Source organism: Sinohyriopsis cumingii, chromosome 6 (assembly GCF_028554795.1).
Source record: "Sinohyriopsis cumingii isolate HCF-2022 chromosome 6, ASM2855479v2, whole genome shotgun sequence".
NCBI classification, from domain to species: Eukaryota; Metazoa; Mollusca; class Bivalvia; order Unionida; family Unionidae; genus Sinohyriopsis; species Sinohyriopsis cumingii.
The window spans coordinates 4,044,998-4,066,484 of NC_142966.1; the positions used below are offsets into that span (position 1 = coordinate 4,044,998).

Genomic DNA, 21,487 nt, shown 5'->3' on the forward strand with positions numbered 1-21,487 from the left:
CGTGGTACAGATCTTGCTTGTTTGGGAGGTACTTCTCACACAATATCCTGAGGTTGAAGATCTGCTCTGTTGTGCTGTGCCCTGCTCCGAACCCCGCCTGCTGCTCAGCAATGGTCTTTTCAGCCTGTGGTTTTAGTCTGTTCAGCAGTATCCTTAACATGACTTTGCTTGGATGGCTTATAAGACTGATTGTACGGTGGTTTTGACACTGTTGCAAGTTGACTTTCTTGGGATTGGTAATGATCAGTGATTGGGTCCATGGCGATGGCCATATACAAGTTTGCCAGATCTTGTTGCAGATGTTTGTGAGGGCGCTAATCATTGCTTCTTCGCCAGCTTGGATTAGTTGTGTTAGGATGTTGTCCACTCCTGCTGACTTTACCCTTTTTCAGTGATCTCACTGTGACTTCTATTTCTTCGAGGATGATAGGATGGTTGTCGTTGTTAGTTGCTGGAGGGACGTTCAGTACCTCTGGATCTATTGTGGCTCAGTGGTTGTAAAGTTCTGCGCAGTACTCTGTCCATCTTTTCAGAATATATTTTTCTTCTGTGAGGCAGCTTCCGGATTTGTCCTGTAAGGAGGTAACCCACCGTTGTTTTGTGCTTGTTAGAACATGGACCAGTTGGCATGCTTTCCTGCTATTATTCCTCAATGTCTTTGGACATTTCTTCTATCCAGTTCTCTTTTGCTTTTTTCAAGGTTTTCTTGACTTCCCGTTGACCACCTTTTACTGCTCTGCCCCTTTTGTATCGTTCTTTTTCTTCTTCATTTCCCTCCTCTTGTCACACAGGTTCAGAACCTCAGCTGGAAGACTCGTGGAGAGCGGGAGTGTCTACCTTCCTGTGCAAGTCTAGATGACTTGCCCATTGCCCGTGTTACAGTTGTATGAATGTAATAACAGTGTCTTCTTGCTCTTGTACATGTATTATAAAAGTGTCTTCTTGCTCTTGTACAAGAGTTATAAAAGTGTCTTCTTGCTCTTTTACAAGCATTCTAAAAGTGTCTTCTTGCTCGAGTATAAGTTTTATAAAAGTGTCTTGCTTTTTTACAAGTATTATAAAAGTGTCTTCTTATTCTTGTACAAGTATTATTGAAGTTTTTCTTGTTCTTGTACAAGTATTATTGAAGTTTTTCTTGCTCTTGTACAAGTATTATAAAAGTGTCTTCTTGTTCTTGTACAAGTATTATGAAAGTGTTTTCTTGCTCTTGTACAAGTATTATAAAAGTGTCTTTTTGCTCTTGTACAAGTATTATAAAAGTGTCTTCTTGCTCTTGTACAAGTATTATAAAGGTTTTTTGCTCTTGTACGAGGATTATAAAATTGTCTTCTTGCTCTTTTACAAGTATTATAAAAGTGTCTTCTTGCTCTTGTACAAGTATTATAAAGGTTTTTTTGCTCTTGTACGAGGATTATAAAAGTGTCTTCTTGCTCTTGTACAAGTATTATAAAAGTGTCTTCTTGCTATTGTACAAGTAGTATGCAAGTGTCTTCTTGCTCTTGTACAAGTATTATAAAAGTGTCTTCTTGTTCTTGTACAAGTATCATAAAAGTGCCTTCTTGCTCTTGTACAAATATTATGAAAGTGTCTTCTTGCTCTTGTACAAGTATTATAAAAGTGTCTTCTTGCTCTTGTACAAGAGTTATAAAAGTGTCTTCTTGCTCTTGTACAGGTATTATAAAAGTGTCTTTTTGCTCTTGTACAAGTATTATAAAAGTGTCTTCTTGCTCTTTTACAAGTATTATAAAAGTGTCTTCAAGCATTATAAAAGTGTTTTCTTACATCTGTGTGAAAAGTTGAAAAAAAGTTCTTGTCAGTTGTAAGGATGTTCTAAAATGGCCTCTTGCAATTGTACGAGTACGTTGAAAGTGTCTTCTTATATAAGTACAAGTAGTTTGAAAGTGTCTCCTTACAGTTGGACAAGTATGCTGAAAGGGGCTTCTTATGTAATTACAAGTAGTTTGAAAGGGTCTCCTTACAGTTGGACAAGTATGCTGAAAGGGGCTTCTCATGTAATTACAAGTATTTTGAAAGGGTTTTCTTACAGTTGGACAAGTATCTTAAGAGCATTCTTACATTTATGCATGTTTTCAAACTATCAAAAGTATTCTATCTGAAGTTTCTTACAGTGGCAAGAGTATTCTATCTAGGTTTTCTTACAGTGGCAAGAGTATTCTATCTAGGTTTTCTTACAGTGGCAAGAGTATTCTATCTGGGTTTTCTTACAGTGGCAAGAGTATTCTATCTGGGTTTTCTTACAGTGGCAAGAGTATTCTATCTGGGTTTCTTACAGTGGCAAGAGTATTCTTATTGTGACAAGATTACTCGTTTGCTTCTTCTTTAAATATCTTCTTAGTGAACATAATGTACTTAAAGTGCGCTTAAAAAGTCAGCCATCCAGCCATTTGTTATTGCAGTCACTTCACATCATGGTTGGTCATTTATTGCTGAACATGCTTTATGATTATGTGTAAAGAAAACAAGTATATGTATAAAATGATGTCACATTAGCTGTCCCTCTTTATACCAATTGCTCAATTAGTACAGGAGGCTATACAGATTGACCTATTAATTAGTAAATGTGGCTTTAATGATAGGCCTATTAATTTGTACAGGTGACTGTACTGATAGTACTATTATTTAATAAAGTGGCTATACCGATTGACCTATTAATTAGTAAAGGTGGCTATAGTGATTGCACTATTATTTAATAAAGTGGCTATACCGATTGACCTATTAATTAGTAAAGGTGGCTATACTGATTGTACTATTATTTAATAAAGTGGCTATACAGATTGACCTATTAATTAGTAAAGGTGGCTATACTGATTGTACAATTATTTAATAAAGTGGCTATGCTGATTGGCTGAGTGACCTATTAATTAGTACATGTGGCTTTACTGAATGGCCTATTAATTTTTACAGGTAGCTACGCTGATTATTTATATGTTTCCCTATTTATTGCCGTATTAATTAGTACAAGTTGCAGCTTTTATATCGGATTTGCATTTATTTATTTCAGACAAAAACAATTCAGAAAACAATGGAACAATTTGACATTTCCTTTTGAAGAAATAGTGTATTTCTTGTACATATGTTTTTTTGCACCTTTCGTATGATTGAATTAATTGCTGTCGTTATTGTTGTTTTGAGTTTAATGCCATTTCACAGAGCACTATTGGCTATACATGACAGCCAGTATTTCTGGTCGAGGAAACCAGGAAACACTGGTAAGAACCACTGACATGTGGAAAGCTACTGACAAGCTTTCTCACATACCCACATTGACTGAGTATGAGACTCGAACCCACAGGGATATAGGTGAGATGGCAGTGATCTGTAAAAGAGAGCTTTTGACCACCCAGCAGCCTAGAGCCACTTAAATGAGAATGTACAGAACAAATAACAAAATAACGTGAGCGTATGTAAAGTATAATTTTTTTATGGAGCTTAACATCTGTTATGAATATACAGCTCTATAACCAACAATCAATAATCTGTTATATAGCTGTCTGTCTGACAATATGTAAACTTGCCTGGGGCAAGCTGACTAGAAAATTGAACTTGGCCCTGGGAGACTTGAGGTTGCACAAAGATTTAGCGACAAAATGTTGTTCAAAATAACATAACGCATTTATTAAACTTGTAACATGACATGTTGTTGGAATGACTCGTCCTAAATCTATATCATTTTATGATCTTGTTGGAATAACTCTTCCTAAATCTATACTATTTTATTATGTTGTTGGAATGTTGTTGTTGGCATCCGTTAGTCTCGAGAGACGATGGAAGTGCACCCATGAGAGACGTCCAGGTTGGTGGTTGTGCAGTATCTGCTCTGGCTATGTAGTCCAACACGGGAGTGGCAGTCCTTGCTGCATTTGAAGGTTGCGTCTGGTGTTGATTGCAGCTGCTTCGTCTTCCTCTGCGATCGTTTTTCATCAGTTAGCAAGCGTAGCTTGTCCTCGCTGGCTTTCAGACCAGTGATCAGAGTATGTCGCCAGCTGGACCTGTCTAGAGCGAGCTCTTTCCAGGTGTTGACATCGATGTCGAGGGCTTTCCTGTCGCGCTTGCAGACATCCTTGAATCGGAGATGTGGCCGTCCGATCAACCTTTTGCCAGAGGCAAGTTTCGAATAAAGAATGTCTTTGGGGATCCGTCCATCATCCATCCGACGTACATGGACCAGCCATCTTATGCGACGTTGGCGGAGGAGTGCGACCATGCTGGGAATCTTGGCACGTTCAAGCACATCGTTGTTTGTTACTCGATCCCTCCTGGTGATCCCGAGTAAGCGTCGGAGGCATCGCATGTGAAAGGCATACAGAGTCCAGGTTTCACTGGCGTACAGGAGAGTGCTTAACACATGGCTGATCGTCTTGTAATAAACAAGGCCAGCTGGTGCCAGTGTTTAGACCTGGGATGCCTCCAAGACACTTTATGATGTGGCTTTGTCTGAAGAAAATGAATTGGTGATGCTGAGGTCGTGGTACGGGCACATCCCTAGAAGGCGCTGCCCGTTCCCATTCATATTCTCAAGGCCAAACTTGCCAAGACAGGAAGGCCAAGAGTCATGATCGGCACCCACCCTAGCATTGAATTCGCCCAGAAAATCAAGTTCTCTTCCTTGGGAATTTTGTCGATGAGCGAGTCTAAATCATCGTAGATCTCATCCTTGATATCTGTGGAGGCGCTTAGCGTAGGAGCATAAACGCTGATCAGATTGACATGTCCGGTTGTGGTGTGGAGGCGGAGGGATAGCAGTCTTCTATTTCCTTGTTGGCAGGGTTCTGTCATCCCCAGCAGAGTGTTCCTGACAGCGAATCCAACACCAAACTCTCTGGCTTCGTCGGCGCTCTTTCCTTGCCAGAAGAACATGTAGTTCTTTTCTCTGAAGCACCCATAATCTGGTAGTCGTATCTCTGCTAGGATCTCTGTTCATGCCAGACCATCAATCTGCCAGGATCTCTTTTCATGTTAAAGTCTATGTCTACTTTGTCAGGAACTGTGGTGGTTCAGTGTTTACGAACTTATCTCTTAATATGAGGGGGCTAGGATTTGTCTTCGTGTCACGATTTTTTAGAAGTTTAACTTAAAGATATTTTTTGGGGCTCAAACTATCTGTGATCTGGGTTTATTTATGTTTTACAATAGATCGCTGAATTGCCCAGAAATTAAATGTTCGGTCTCTTAAGCTGTTTGGGACGGAAGGGTCTGGTAAAATTCAAACCAAGGGATCAGCCAAAAATCAGCTACAGGGGTATATCGTTGATCAAGACGATTGATTCTTCTTGGCTCAGCATGGTATAGCCTCAAAAGTTATGCTTTGTGATATTACCCCACCTCCCAAAATAGTAATGGCACGGAAAGACAAACAGGGAAAACGAACTACTGTTTATATTGATGAATTATCTGACAGAAAACGAGCAAAGCATGAGGGACATAGAGGAATGTCAGTGCCACTGGATCATAGCATATTGACAAGTGGTTTATTGTTGTTGTTGTTGTTTCAGGATATCATAAACTGTGTCCAATATTACAATATCATTCATGTTTTTATTTTTGTGTTTTTATGATTAGATAAAGTGTATTGAATATGACAATGCCATACATGGCTTGTTTTGTTGTTCTAGTTTTAAGATTTAATAACGTGTATTCAATATTCGAATGTCTTTCATAGCTTTCTTTTAAGATTTTATAAAATGTATAGAGCATTGTAATGTCATACAAGTGTTGCTATAAGATTTGATAAAGTGTATACAATATTACAATCAATACCATTCTTTGCAAAGGTGGTGATTAATTTAAAAACGTTTTGTGACTTTTTGCAGGGAGATTCCACTGCCCCATTTGCAGAACAAGCGGAAATGACATTAAAGGTCAATTTTTGGGACACCCTGGCTGTATGTGAGGCCTTGTACCCTTTACTCCGTTCTCACGCAAGGTAGAGGAACTCTCTTTACATGCTCAATCAAATCAATTCAGAACTCTCTGTGTATAATCAGTAAAATCAATTCAGACCTCTTTGTTCATACTCAATAAAATAAATTCAGACCTCTTTGTTCATACTCAATAAAATAAATTCAGACATCTCTGTACATTTTCAATCAAGTTAGTTCAGAACTCTCTGTACATCTTCAATCAAATCAGTTCAGAACACTCTGTACATCTTCAATCAAATCAGTTCAGAACACTCTGTACATCTTCAATCAAATCAGTTCAGAACTCTCTGTACATCTTCAATCAAATCAGTTCAGAACTCTCCGTGTATAATCAGAAAAATCAATTCAGACCTCTTTGTTCATACTCAATAAAATAAATTCAGACATCTCTGTACATTTTCAATCAAATTAGTTCAGAACTCTCTGTACATCTTCAATCAAATCAGTTCAGAACTCTCCGTGTATAATCAGAAAAATCAATTCAGACCTCTTTGTTCATACTCAATAAAATAAATTCAGACATCTCTGTACATTTTCAATCAAATTAGTTCAGAACTCTCTGTACATCTTCAATCAAATCAGTTCAGAACTCTCCGTGTATAATCAGAAAAATCAATTCAGACCTCTTTGTTCATACTCAATAAAATAAATTCAGACATCTCTGTACATTTTCAATCAAATTAGTTCAGAACTCTCTGTACATCTTCAATCAAATCAGTTCAGAACTCTCCGTGTATAATCAGAAAAATCAATTCAGACCTCTTTGTTCATACTCAATAAAATAAATTCAGACATCTCTGTACATTTTCAATCAAATTAGTTCAGAACTCTCTGTACATCTTCAATCAAATCAGTTCAGAACTCTCCGTGTATAATCAGAAAAATCAATTCAGACCTCTTTGTTCATACTCAATAAAATAAATTCAGACATCTCTGTACATTTTCAATCAAATTAGTTCAGAACTCTCTGTACATCTTCAATCAAATCAGTTCAGAACTCTCCGTGTATAATCAGAAAAATCAATTCAGACCTCTTTGTTCATACTCAATAAAATAAATTCAGACATCTCTGTACATTTTCAATCAAATTAGTTCAGAACTCTCTGTACATCTTCAATCAAATCAGTTCAGAACTCTCCGTGTATAATCAGAAAAATCAATTCAGACCTCTTTGTTCATACTCAATAAAATAAATTCAGACCTCTCTGTACATCTTCAATCAAATCAGTTCAGAACTATGTACATCTTCAATCAAATCAGTTCACAACTCTCTGTACATCTTCAATCAAATCAGTTCAGAATAAACTCCTTGCTGTGTCATCTGTGGTGCAAAGGAAAATTAAGAAATACATTTGTTGTATTGATGGAGGCAGAGGCAGTATCATATATTGAAAGGTTTTATATAAAAGTGTTTTATTTCTTTTTCGTTATTTTATCAAATTATAATTGCACTGTTAAAAAACGTGTCCATATTTTAGACGGAATTCTTGAGTTTCTATCCCTTTATTCCTCTTTTATTATTTTCTTCAAACTGCTCTCTCTCTCTCTGACAGAAATGTCCATTTCTTAATAGAGTTTTCAGTGATACAGATTAAGCATACTTCATACAAATAAACCTTTTTAGCATTTTGTACACAACTGCTTAACTCTTATAAGTTTGCATTTATTAAGAGTGATTCCAAAAATGTTTCCTAGGTGATGGTTATAAATACTTTAATATCAGGTTTACTAAATTCTAAAGCTATAGTTATTTTAGTATGGGGTTTACTAAATTCTAGGGCTATAGTTATTTTATTATGGGGTTTACTAAATTCTAGGGCTATAGTTCTTGTATTATGGGGTTTACTAAATTCTAGGGTTAAAGTTATTTTATTATGGGGTTTACCAAATTCTAGGGTTATAGTTATTTTGTTATGGGGTTTACTAAATTCTAGGGCTATAGTTATTTTATTATGGGGTTTACTAAATTCTAGGGCTATAGTTCTTGTATTATGGGGTTTACTAAATTCATGGGCTATATTTATTTTATTATGGGGTTTACTAAATTCTAGGGTTAAAGTTATTTTATTATGGGGTTTACCAAATTCTAGGGTTATAGTTATTTTGTTATGGGGTTTACCAAATTCAATGGCTATAGCTATTTTATTATGGGCTTTACTAAATTCTAAAGCTATAGTTATTTTATTAAGAGGTGTACTAGTGAGATTAATTTAATGATCTATATACGCAGTGTCCAGGTTAAATTTAGAATTGACGATATTGGTCAATATGACTTTGTTTCGTAATTTCTCACTCTGCAGTTTATTATACCGACTACGTGAAAATTATGCCTTCATTTGTGTTGTGTCTTCACCTAGATTCTTCCTGCATTTTCTTAAAGGTACTCTCCATCTTTTGATTTGCTGTAAAGAGTGCCATGTTTAATGTAGACAAGTAACTTGTTTCTCCAATCTTCACACTGAATTAATGTTACTCAGGTGCTTGAATATTGTACCAGCGAGCATGCTTGCAGTTGATTAGACAAATAGTTTGAATAGGAATCAATATCCAACAAATAATGACATGTCAGTGGAAATCACTGTCCAACAAATAATGATATACCAGTGGGAATTAATATCCAACAGATAATGACATGTCAGTGGAAATCACTATCCGACAGATAATGATGTCAGTGGAAATCGCTATCCAACAAATAATGATATGCCAGTAGGAATCACTGTCCAACAAATAATGACATGTCAGTGGAAATCACTATCCAATAAATAATGATATACCAGTGGGAATTACTATCCAACAGATAATGATATGTCAGTGGAAATCACTGTCCAACAGATAATGATGTCAGTGGAAATCACTATCCAACAAATAATGATATGCCAGTAGGAATCACTGTCCAACAAATAATGACATGTCAGTGGAAATCACTATCCAACAAATAATGATATACCAGTGGGAATCAATATCCAACAAATAATGATATGCCAGTGGAAATCACTGTCCAACAGATAATGACATGCCAATAGAAATCACTGTCCAGCAAATAGTGACATGTCAGTGGAAATCAATATCCAACAGATAATGACATGTCAGTGGAAATCACTGTCCAACAAACAATGATATGCCAGTGGGAATTACTATCCAACAAATAATGATATACCAGTGGAAATCACTGTCCAACAGACAATGACATGTCAGTGTGAATCACTATCCAACAAACAATGATATGCCAGTAGAAATCACTGTCCAACAGATAATGACATGTCAGTGTGAATCACTATCCAACAAACAATGATATGCCAGTGGAAATCACTGTCCAACAGATAATGACATGTCAGTGTGAATCACTGTCCAACAAACAATGACATGCCAGTAGGAATCACTGTCCAACTGATAATGACATGCCAGTGGGAACTGCTATTCAACAAATAATGACATCCCAGTGGGAATCACTAGCCAACAAATAGCATGCCAGTGGGAATTGCTATCCAACAGATAATGACATGTCAGCGGGAATCACTATCCAACAAAGAATGACATGCCACTGGAAATCACTATCCAACAAAGAATGACATGCCAGTGGGAATCACTATCCAACAAATAATGATATCCGAGTGGGAATAACTATTATATAATATCGTGGGCCATTGATTTCCTTTCTTTTTGTGCCATTGGCACAAAACATGGTCCAGATCAAAATATGCAGTTTGATCAATCCTAAATTATGACTGACCAGAATCATTTTTTTCTTTTCATGACCCTTTACCTGAAGTAAGAAATATTATATCATCTTACTGAATTATTTCTTAAGCAAACAAACTGATAGGTGTACAACTTTATTAGTTTATTGGTGAAACTAGTTGAAATGTGCATAACTTCATCAATTTCTTAATGAAAGAAACTGAAGTCTGTCTACCTTCATCAATTTCTTAATGAAAGAAACTGAAGTCTGTCTACCTTCATCAATTTCTTAATGAAAGAAACTGAAGTCTGTCTACCTTCATCAATTTCTTAATGAAAGAAACTGAAGTCTGTCTACCTTCATCAATTTCTTAATGAAAGAAACTGAAGTCTGTCTACCTTCATCAATTTCTTAATAATAGTTTAAAGGTTTATACCTTCATGAATTTCGTAATGACACAAGCTGACAGGCGTACATCTTCATGAATTTCGTAATGACACAAGCTGACAGGCGTACATCTTCATGAATTTCTTAATGACACAAGCTGACAGGCGTACATCTTCATGAATTTCGTAATGACACAAGCTGACAGGCGTACATCTTCATGAATTTCGTAATGACACAAGCTGACAGGTGTACTTCTTCATGAATTTCGTAATGACACAAGCTGACAGGCGTACATCTTCATGAATTTCGTAATGACACAAGCTGACAGGCGTACATCTTCATGAATTTCGTAATGACACAAGCTGACAGGCGTACATCTTCATCAATTTCTTAATGACACTAGTTAGTGTGGTATATATTGTCATCCATATCTTAACGAAGCAATCTGAAAGGTGTATATTTTCATCCATATCTTAATGAAAGATGCTGAAAGGTATATAACTTCATCAATTTCTTAATAAAACTTGTTGAAAAGTGTACACCTTCATCATTTTTTCTGGTTGTTCTTAAAACATTTACTAAAAGGAACATCGTATTTTGTCTTTGTGTTGATATCTTTAAGGATTAATTAACCACCTAGTTTTTCTTTTCAATTATTATAGCCTACAACTTGTTTATCTATTTATAATTTTAAAACAACGATGTAATTTGCTCTAAAAATAGAATTCATATACAAAGTTTATGTGGGGGAAATCTTTTGACCAAATCAACTTGTGTTTAAATTCACTAATTGTAGAGCTACAACAAAAGGTATAAAACCATACAAAGACATGCAAAATAATGGGATAACCAAGTTATCCATAGGCATTTATTTTCATATTTTTATCTTGGAATAGGGTTGTCAATGTCTCAAGTACTTCATCTACGATGGCTTTTGGCAGATGCAGTGACTCCCTCAAAGCTAAAATCAGTAATCCAAACATTACTATGGACCAGCTCAAAGACCTTATGAGGGATTTTGAGACGTAAGTTAACAAGTTTAAATCTTTTCCTTTTGTTTGTAATGTGCATTTTGTCTATTCTTCTTGTGGACCACATAGCTGGGGAACAGGATTTGAGATTAGCTCCCTTTTTGATTTACACGCATGTGAACCTTGATGTCATTAACTTTTTGTCCAAGATTGTATGGTGCAAAAATAAAATAGGTATGGATAGTTTTAAGATCACTGGTTCCTTAAAAATGCTTTAATTACCTAAAAGGTCCTCATTGCACAAATTGAGAACGTCTAATTACATATTCATTTATTTTTATTTATGTTTTTTTTTTTTCATTTATTGGTCAATTTGGCTTGTATCACTAAAGCTAGTTTTCATTTCAGAGTTGCAAAGTCTGACACTGTGGAGCAAAATGGGTGGCCCAAGTGGGCCTATGCTGTATCCAAGATTGGGGTCAGGGTCATGTCCTATATCCAGGGCAAGGCTTTTGCTCATGATTCTAGCAGGCCTGATATCATTGTGAACTCAGTAAGTTTAATTTGTACAATTCACAGTACAGTATGTTAATTAGTCAAGTGAATTTATCTTCATCTACAAAACCATACAAATATTTTAAAGTTCTTGCCTCCCCATTAAGCTGAAGTTACAGCCATCAAATCACCAATTAACTGATTTAATTGGTTTGAGGATCTTTATCAGATTGAAACTATACCTGGTTTTCACCATTATTTCATGATAAAATAATTATAAAAAATAGTAATTCCTTTGATTAAAAGGTTTTAAAGCAAGAGGTTAATCAATTTGTTTTAACAAAGTAAAAGTTAACAAATTTAAACAGAACTAGATTTTTTTTATAAAAATTTTAAAAATTAAAATGGAATGAAATGTGCATAAGTAACAATCTAGAAACTAAGTGTATTTGTAATAAGACATAGTCATAAATATGCAGTAATTGGGGTACAGAATGTATTGTACTTCTCTCTGTTTTCAGTGTTGTCCAGGTTATGTAGATACTGACATGACCAGTCACAAAGGAACAAAGACTATTGATGAAGGTAATCTTTCTATAGTATAAATTAGTTTGCTGATTTCTATATTAGATATTTTTATTTCTAGGGTTGACTTCTATCAGTGTATGAAATATCTTAAATAAAGTATGTCACATGGGCATGAAACATGTAGAAGTCCCCATAACATGTACAGTAAAACCTGTCTTGAGAGACCAGGTTCTTTTTTACTGATTTATTGATTATATAGTGTTATGACCTGTTATGAGAGACCACCTGTCTTGAGAGACCATTATGTTTTGGCAGAAGAGGTGGTCTTTCAAGACAGGTTCCACTGTAATTGACAAGCATCTTGAGACTAGTTGATCTAGTCACATGATAATTGTTTTTTTTATCAACATATAAGCACATAATAGACAATTCAGTGCCGAAACCATCTGCTTTGCCCAGAGAGTGCTGAGCTGTGCTGCATTGGGCAGGATTCAAACCCGGCACTGACCTTTTGAGCACATTCTCTACTGTAGAACAAAAAAGTCCCACCGCCCAGTGCATCTAGATCAGGCCTCTCAAGAAGAGTTAGATAATTTACCTTAAAGAAAACTAGAGTCCACTGATGAAATGCTGCATTTTTGTTTTGAAGGTCTTGAAAGACACCGGTAAATTATCAATATTCTGCTCCCAGCTGGGTTCCATCTGTTGATCTGCTCTCAGCTGGGTTCCATCTGTTGATCTGCTTCCAGCTGGGTTCCATCTGTTGATCTGCTCCCAGCTGGGTTCCATCTGCTGATCTGCTCCCAGCTGGGTTCCATCTGTTGATCTACTCCCAGCTGGGTTCCATCTGTTGATCTACTCCCAGATGAGCTCCATCTGTTGATCTGCTTAATTATATCAAAGGCTATAAACTTTGGGTGTACAGAGTGAAGCACATGAACTGTGAATGGGGAACAGTGCTGTTTCTTTGATCCATATTTTATTGATTACCTGAAATCAGTACTCACTGGTACAGTGTGAACAATAATAACGTGTTACATTATACTACATTTCACTCATCACAGATGGTCGTGTGATAGTCTTAAATTCTTGCATAACCAGCATAATTACAGAACAAATGAGCTCAATTACTGTTCCATTTGTCTTTTGCACAATAAATTTAAATAATTTATAAATCTTTTCTTCAATGAAATTAATGTTGTATCCATATATATCTACAGTTCGAATATCTGTCGAGTATGAATTAAAAATTCTCTAACCTGTATGATATTATTTGTGTTAAAATATTAATTCTGCCTACTTTTATCCAGCATTCATCTATAGAATCCAGGGATAGCACTTTCCATTCTGTCTGGTGTATATATATAATTCTCTATAATTAATTCTATATACCTTGATTTCTTTCATAGGAATCCAGAATAAGTGTGTAGATACATGATAATTAATTACTAGGTCATCATGCGAATGTGTCTGCTACACACAAGTGCACATAACACCGATTGAGTAACATCATTTTTTGGTGATGTGTGCTTAGTTTTGAGGGAATATGGGCTGGTGATGGGTGCCGTTTACTTGGAGACCTGGGATCAAATCTCTGTAGAGTATGAATTAAAAATTCTCTAACCTGTATGATAGTATTATATATATATATATATATATATATATATATATATGTGTGTGTGTGCATATGAATGACTTGTTTTTACAGGAGCAGTAACACCATTATACTTGGCTTTATTACTTCCAAACGTGGAGAGTCCCAAAGGAGAATTTGTGAGTGAAAAAGTTGTGGAGCTTTGGCAGAACTAAGATCTAAAAATGGAGAGTGTATTGAATCAAATTTGACATCAGTTGAAGATGTTAAGAAAGTCTATGTGCTGTTTCTATTACATACAAAATTTACTTGAAATTGTATTTCTCAAGATCATATTTTTGTAGCACTCATTCTTATCAAGTTGATGTAAAGTTTTAAAAATAAATGAATGAAAGATGACCTTTCTAATGCTGATTGTTTTTCTTTAAAAGATCCTCTCCTCCCCTTTGTCCTTTGATGAACCTTTTTGTGAACATATGGTAGGGGGGGGCTTGATGATTGTGTGATTTAAAATATAACATTCACATGAAGGACAAATGATTATCACCTGATAATATGGGACAAATGATTATTACCTGATGATATGGGACAAATGATTATTACCTGATGATATGGGACAAATGATTATTACCTGATGATATGGGACAAATGATTATTACTTGATGATATGGTACAAATGATTATTACCTATGATATGGGACAAATGATTATTACCTGATGATATGGGACAAATGATTATTACCTGATAATATGGGACAAATGATTATTACCTGATGATATGGGACAAATGATTATTACCTGAGTGACGGCAGTTTCCCAATTAATTTGGAACAGCATACAGTGATACCATTCATATTCAAAATGTCATCAGATGAAAATGATGAAGCCATGGTGTTGATTTGGCTTTGTCTTATACACCACATTGATTTTGATATACATGGATAAAGGATGAAAAAATCTACAAAATTGGTGAATTTGATTTGTATTCCATATCATCTTATTGACTAAAAGGTAGTCTATTTTGGATCATTTCAGATACAGACTAAATTATTTGAGTGGACACTTGATGAGCACAAGTCCAAACTAGTGTTTAAATGTCTGAAAAATTCCAGTGCACCAATAATGACCTTATTTAAAGAGGGCAACACAATTAGCTAAAAACTAATCTACCTTGAGGCCCTCATACAAATTAATTTATTTATTTTAGCTGCATCTCTGAAGCCACTGGATATATTGGGTTTGGAAGTAGGAAATAGAGTGGGCATTTCTAATCTCAACTGGAATACTATTCCAGAGCAGAGTTCCAGAGTATTGGAAACCTTTGTAAAATAACTCCTTCTTTGGTTTGGGAATTTTATACAGTTTGGTAGACATGGATCGCAGGTGGGGAGTATTACCAGGTAGCCTACACTAGAATAGTAATTGTAAATATTCAGGAGCACTATTATGAAATATCCTGTACATTAATTTGGCTTTTCTCAAACAGATTTGGTCTTTAATAGGTAATATTTTTAACCTACCAGCTAAATTTTCCTTGCTTTCTTTCCAGATTGATATTAACCCAAATGCTCTTTTTTGAAGATGTTCCAGCCTTGCTATGTTTTTATCATTTGAATTACCCCATAATGTATTAGTCTAAATAGGGTTGTATGTAACTGTTATAAAATAGTTTTCTGTGCCTTTCAGGGAGAAAATGTCTTATCCTACTGAGAAGCCATAAACTTGAATTGACTTTTTACTGATATGTTTGATATGATCAGTCCATGATAGGTTATTATCTACCAGAACACCAAGTAGTCTATCATGACAGACTATTTGCAAATTTTTATCCTTCCATGTCATAGTTCATCACTATCAAGATTTGTCCTTCTTTGCCATGTTGAGATAATTAATATTTTAGTTTTACCAGTATTTACCACCATGCCATTGCATGTGCACCAGTTTTCCAGTTTGTTTAGGGCATTCTGTAAAGAAATTGCAAGTTCATGCTTTGTGTTTTGGATGTCCAACAATGTTGTGTCCTCTGCATAGAGATCTGTAGATGAAATTGAGTCTCTTAGTAAAAGTGGTAGGTCATTAATAAATAAAATGAATAGTAATTCACTTAATTGTTTTATTTTGCAAATTATGCTAGCACTAGTTCTATTTATAAAATATATAAATAAGTGTCTAACCGGCGATTGTATATATTATAAATATTTAAATGTCAGATGCTCTCTCTCACTGCAGGCATATGATGTTAAAACTGAATCAAACCTATCAAGAGAGAGAGAGAGAGAGTGAGAGAGAGAGAGAGGATAAATATTGTCATATAACAGCAATGGTGATCCATGCACAAGCATGAGTTGAAGCAACAGCAGTGTTTGAATTACCCACTGTTTGCCTGTTATTTCAATTGTTGTAGTCCTACGTGCTGATAATCAAATTGCTGAGCTTTAATTCTTCAGGACTCTAGATATGCATGGTTTGTATAGCTCTACTTTCTTGATGTAAACCAGCTTTCAAGTTTAAACCCGGTCTCTTGTATTTATTTAATCATTATGAATTATAATAATTAGCAAAAGAAACCAAGTAACAATTTCCAACAAGATGGTACTGCATACTGAAATAGCTACAGCATTAAATTTTGAAATGTATGTACTGGTATTTGTATGTACTTGTATTTGTTTGTGCTGAAATTTGTATTTGTAAGTACTGGTATTTGTACATGTATTTGTAATTGTACTGGCATGTGTATGTACTGGTATTTGTATGTGTATGTACTGGCATGTGAATGTGCATGCAGTAATTTGTGTATTGTATGTACTTGTATGTGTATTTGTATGTACTGGTCCTGTACGAAAACTTCCGCCCTGACTTTAACCAGATTCCAGGTGGAATTTTAAAGCGGATTTAGGTGGGTTCAGGGCGGAATACAGCCCGAAATATGCAAATTAGTCCGTCTATTACTAGGTGGAATTTGTTTATTCCGCCTACTAGGTGGAATTTAGTAGTATAGAGAGTGGGGATTCTGGCTCACCCCACATGGAAACGTTATTTTATCATAACGAGCCTTTTATCAGCAAATTTGAAAAAAATACAGCGACAAAACACTAGCATCCTGAGGGTATCTTTCAAAATTAACATGGAGCGGAGTAAAATATTCACGGGGACATATCAGAAAGAAAATTAAAATGGAGCGGAGTAAAATATTTAAGGAAGAATATCAGAAAGAAAATTAACATGGAACAGAGTAAATGATTGAAAAGAAATATTATAAAGAAAATTTTACTCAGGTGCAGATTGAGCCTTCTGAGCTGCTTGTTTAGCGATAAATTCCTCGATAGACAGCGGACCATCAACAAAGCAGTAGATATTTTTTTTACGGTTTTCATAGTACGACAGCATGCCACGATATTTACAAGCGCCGCAATTTCTGCATAGCTGGACTTTACCTCGAACACCAACCCCACATACAAGACACGGGCGGGTTCCAGCATTTGGGCTTTTTCTGAGTAAGAGCGCATGAACACCGCAGAAATCTCCGAAACAGCGCTTATTGCATTTTTCTGTCTTGTCTTTCAACAACCATTGGCATGACGATAAATGTATCATTTATGTATATAATTATGATAGATTTTTAATTTCAAATCTAATTATTTTATTTATTTTTTTGTCTGAATTAATATTTAAAAATTGAATTAAATATAAAACTAATATTATAGGAAATGGTATCAGGCGTTGATATCACTGAGATCCGAGAGACAATCAAGAGACTCGGAATTACTAGATTCGAATACATCGGAAAATTACGATTTGACTATTATGCCATCACAAGAAGCCAAGCACCTTATCCTAGATCCAATGCAGAATTACTTGAATTGCATAGACGAATGGAAGTTTTATACAGGAAACAAGCTATTACAAAAGAAATTAAGGAGCGCGAAGGTGGATTTGTCATCGATGAAGCTTTTGATGGTCAAGATAAATTTATAAAGTTTATTCCGAAAAAAGATGGATACAATTATTTCCGTTTCAATGACCTTAGTTAAGTTATTATGAAAATTATCCCGAAAATATTAAAATTACATCCCACTATAAAACTCACCGTTAAATACGAGCTTATTATGTATAAGGCCACCGATGATCGCGTTATGCAAAATGTTCTACTAAATTCGAAAACGAGAATAATTGACCAATCGACTGATCTACATCAAGCCGCAAATGATTTCTATCAGGATATATCGTCACATATCGATAAATTTACCTCATACGGCTCAGGATGGGTCATCGACAAAATATTAAATATTATGCTGTCCGTTAGTGCCTTTGAGCTAAAAAAAGGAGGATATTACGTACCATTACCAGATAAAATTCAGAAAACTAAATCCTGTGTAAATGTAAGAAATACCGATAGTAAATGCTGCCTTTGGGCACTTCTATCTGCGTTATATCCGGTAGATGACAACGCTGACCGAGTGAGTAAATATCACTTACACCAAGATCGAATAAAAATGTCGAACATAAAATATCCCGTTGCTGTGAAAGATGTCGAAAAGATAGAGCGGCTTAACTCAGATCTGTTTCCTTGCGGGATTAACATTTTCTCGCTCGACGATTCGATCAAGCCATTTCCCATGAGAATTTCACCGCTAGCTAAACACGACGTCAACAACCGAGCCGTTAATTTACTTTACTACAACAACCACTACGCGTGGATAAAAAATTTCTCTAGATTCATCCGGTCAACAATTACGGCACACAAAACTCGAACTTTCTTCTGTTACAGCTGCCTGAATGGATTTACGACCAACGAAAAGCTAATCGAGCATAATAAATACTGCTTTGAGACAAAGAAAATAACAGCGCCAGTTGAGGGAAAGAATAAGTTATATTTCAAAAATTTCGATAGGACCAAAAAATTGCCATTTGTAATTTATGGTGACTTCGAAAGTTTTATTGTACCAGTCCGAGATGGAAAATGCATCTGTAGCCAAGAAAAATGCCGATGCGATGTTAAAACCATAATGGTCAACAAGCACGTTCCAGCATCTTACAGATTGATGACAAGCTGCATCGACAGCGCATTATCGAAATTATCACCGATATATCGAGGGTCGGACTTACCGCCGGAAGTTCACATGTTAAAATATTTGTTTAGTGAATCGGAACGGATCAATGATCTAGCAAAATTTGGCGACGAGTTTATGAAACTTAGCTCCTTCCAAGATAGCAAACACTGCTGTATCTGTCGTGGAGACTTGCGTGAAGATCGATTACCGTATTATGATATTTTCAGGAACAGGTACATAGGAGCGGCACACACGAGATGCAGAGTAACCCAGCCTTATATTCCGGTTGTATTTCACAATTTACGTGGCTATGATGGTCATTTTATTGTACGAGCACTAGGTCATCCCGATATTGTCGATTACATGCATGATCACAACCTTGATATTTCCTGTATTCCGAATAACAGCTAGAAGCTCATGTCGATCACCGTTGGAAATCTCCGATTTATTGACTCGGTCCAATTTATGGCAACATCACTGGAGAGCCTTGCGAAGAATTGTTCGAGCTTTCCTGTCATGTCAAGATACTATAATGAGGAACAAGTAAAGTATTTGTCGAAAAAAGGAATATTCCCATATGAGTATTTTGACGGTCCTGATAGATTTAACGAGACAAAGCTACCTGATAAAGATAAATTTTATTCCTCGATGAACGATAAAAATATAACCGACGATGAGTACAATTACGCCAAGACAATCTGGCAGGAATTTAGTTGTCGGAATTTCGGCGATTATCACGATCTGTACTTGACTGTTGACGTATTACTGCTTGCTGACATATTTGAGGCGTTTCGAGAAACATCGATAAAAATTTATGGACTAGATCCGGCTCATTATTATTCCGCACCAGGATTATCGTGGGACGCATTACTAAAATCAACAAAAATAAAGTTGGAGCTCTTAACCGACCCGGATATGTATTTGTTTATCGAGCGAGGAATTCGAGGTGGTATTAGCGTCATCACAAAGAAATACGCGGCAGCGAACCACAAATATCTTCATGATTATAATCCAGATATTCCAGTGAACTATATCACCTACCTAGACGCTAATAATTTGTATGGAGCTGCAATGTCTGAACCAATGCCTTACGGGGGATTTAAGTGGATTAGTGAGGAGGAATTTCTCTTGAAAAACTACAAGGATGATAAATTTATCGAAATGAATCCATTAACGAGCTATTATGTCGAGGCTGATTTTGATTATCCTGAGAGCCTCCATGATGAACACAACGATTATCCTTATCTTCCTGAGTCGTTAATTATTACTGATGATATGTTATCCCGAGAACAATTATCGCTAAGGACAGCAAGACCGACTAAGATTCACAAGCTCGTTCCGAGTTTATTATCGAAAAAACGATATGTGTGCCATTATGCCATCCTGAAGCAAGCTATCGATGCAGGATTAATTTTGACTAAAATTCACAAGGTGCTGCAGTTCGAACATTCAACTTGGATGAAGAGCTACATCGCCGGCAATACCGCCCGCCGGGCGGTCTCCAAGAACGATTTTGAGAAAGATTTTTACAAGATCATGAATAATTCCGTCTTTGGCAAGACGATGGAGAATATTCGCAAACGGGTCGATATTCGCATCGTTAATGACCAAGATACACGGAACCGTCTGTTAAAATCTAACTTATTCCTGGATAAAACTTACATCAGCAAGAATCTGATCCTAATTAAAATGTTACAGCCAACATTGCATCTTAGCAAGCCTATTTACGTGGGTGCGGCTGTTCTAGATTTATCGAAGCGTATTATGTACGATTTTCATTATGGATTTGCTAAGAAGAAATGGCCCCGCGTAAAATTATTATTCACCGATACCGACTCACTAGTTTACGAAGTTCCTGGTTCAGACTGCAACGGTGATCTATTTCAGGACATCTATGATAATAAGGATCGATTTGACCTATCCGACGTTAAAGGCAAATTTAACGATGACACCAACAAGAAAGTTATCGGAAAGTACAAAGATGAATATTCATTTGATCCTATCCGTGAATTTGTCGGATTGAGGTCTAAAATGTACTCGCTTATCTCAGAATCGTCTAAGGAGGTAAAGAAAGCTAAAGGCATCAGCTTCACTTTTGTCAAGAACAAATTAAAATTTCAAGATTATCTCGCAGCGTTACATCGAGGATCACGCGAAAAAATATCATCTGCGGTTTCATTCACATTTCGGTCATATCATCATGAAATTGCAACAAATCGGATCAACAAAGCAGCTTTGAACAACTTCGATGACAAACGATACTGCGATGACGGGATTAACACACTAGCTATCGGTCATTACCGGATAAAAGCTTAATATTTATTCTGCACGATTCTGCGTTAATTTATTCTGCATAAGTCAGATTGATTTATTCTGAATGATTCTGACTGATTTACTTATTTATTTTACTGAAATTTACAAAAAATAACCAAAATCGTTAATTTATCGGGTAGTTAACCCGACGAATTTAGGAAATTGTTCAAATTTATCAACTTATCAGGTAGTTACCCCGACGGATTTAGGAAATTATCTAAAATCATTAATTTGCTGGGTATCTTACCCGACGGATTCATGAAATTGTTCAAATTTATTGATTTTTCTGATTTTTATTGATTTATTCTACGCGATCCTGTGTTAATTTATTCCGCATGAGTCAGATTGATTTATTCTGCGCGATCCTGACTGATTTATTCTGCATGAGTCAGATTGATTTATTCTGCGCGATCCTGCGTCAATTTATTCTGAATGAGTCAGATTGATTTATTCCGCATGATTCTGACTGATTTACTTATTTATTTTACTGAAATTTACAAAAAATAACCAAAATCGTTAATTTGTCG

The 21,487-nt window shown here is 35.8% G+C and overlaps 2 protein-coding genes across 2 annotated transcripts in view; both read left to right on the top strand.

The window, feature by feature from the left end:
* The window catches only part of LOC149796290 (carbonyl reductase [NADPH] 1-like), a 59,196-nt gene extending 45,201 nt beyond the window's left edge, over positions 1-13,995 (top strand). The window contains exons 4-8 of the mRNA XM_089960937.1: positions 5,832-5,944; positions 10,905-11,033; positions 11,388-11,532; positions 11,996-12,059; positions 13,711-13,995. Of these exons, the coding sequence (XP_089817063.1) occupies positions 5,832-5,944; positions 10,905-11,033; positions 11,388-11,532; positions 11,996-12,059; positions 13,711-13,811 (552 nt within the window). The 3' untranslated portion in view covers positions 13,812-13,995. The remainder of the gene's footprint in view (positions 1-5,831; positions 5,945-10,904; positions 11,034-11,387; positions 11,533-11,995; positions 12,060-13,710) is intronic.
* A 5,168-nt stretch (positions 13,996-19,163) lies between these two features.
* On the top strand, positions 19,164-20,963 carry LOC149796291 (uncharacterized). The gene has a single exon (XM_089960194.1). The coding sequence runs from the start codon at positions 19,164-19,166 to the stop codon at positions 20,961-20,963; it is 1,800 nt and encodes a 599-aa protein (XP_089816320.1).
* The last annotated feature ends 524 nt before the right edge of the window (positions 20,964-21,487 follow it).

What these genes read in the sequence shown, in the direction of transcription:
- LOC149796291 (XM_089960194.1), top strand. Translation starts at nt 19,164, where the DNA reads ATGTCAAGATACTATAATGAGGAACAAGTAAAGTATTTGTCGAAAAAA.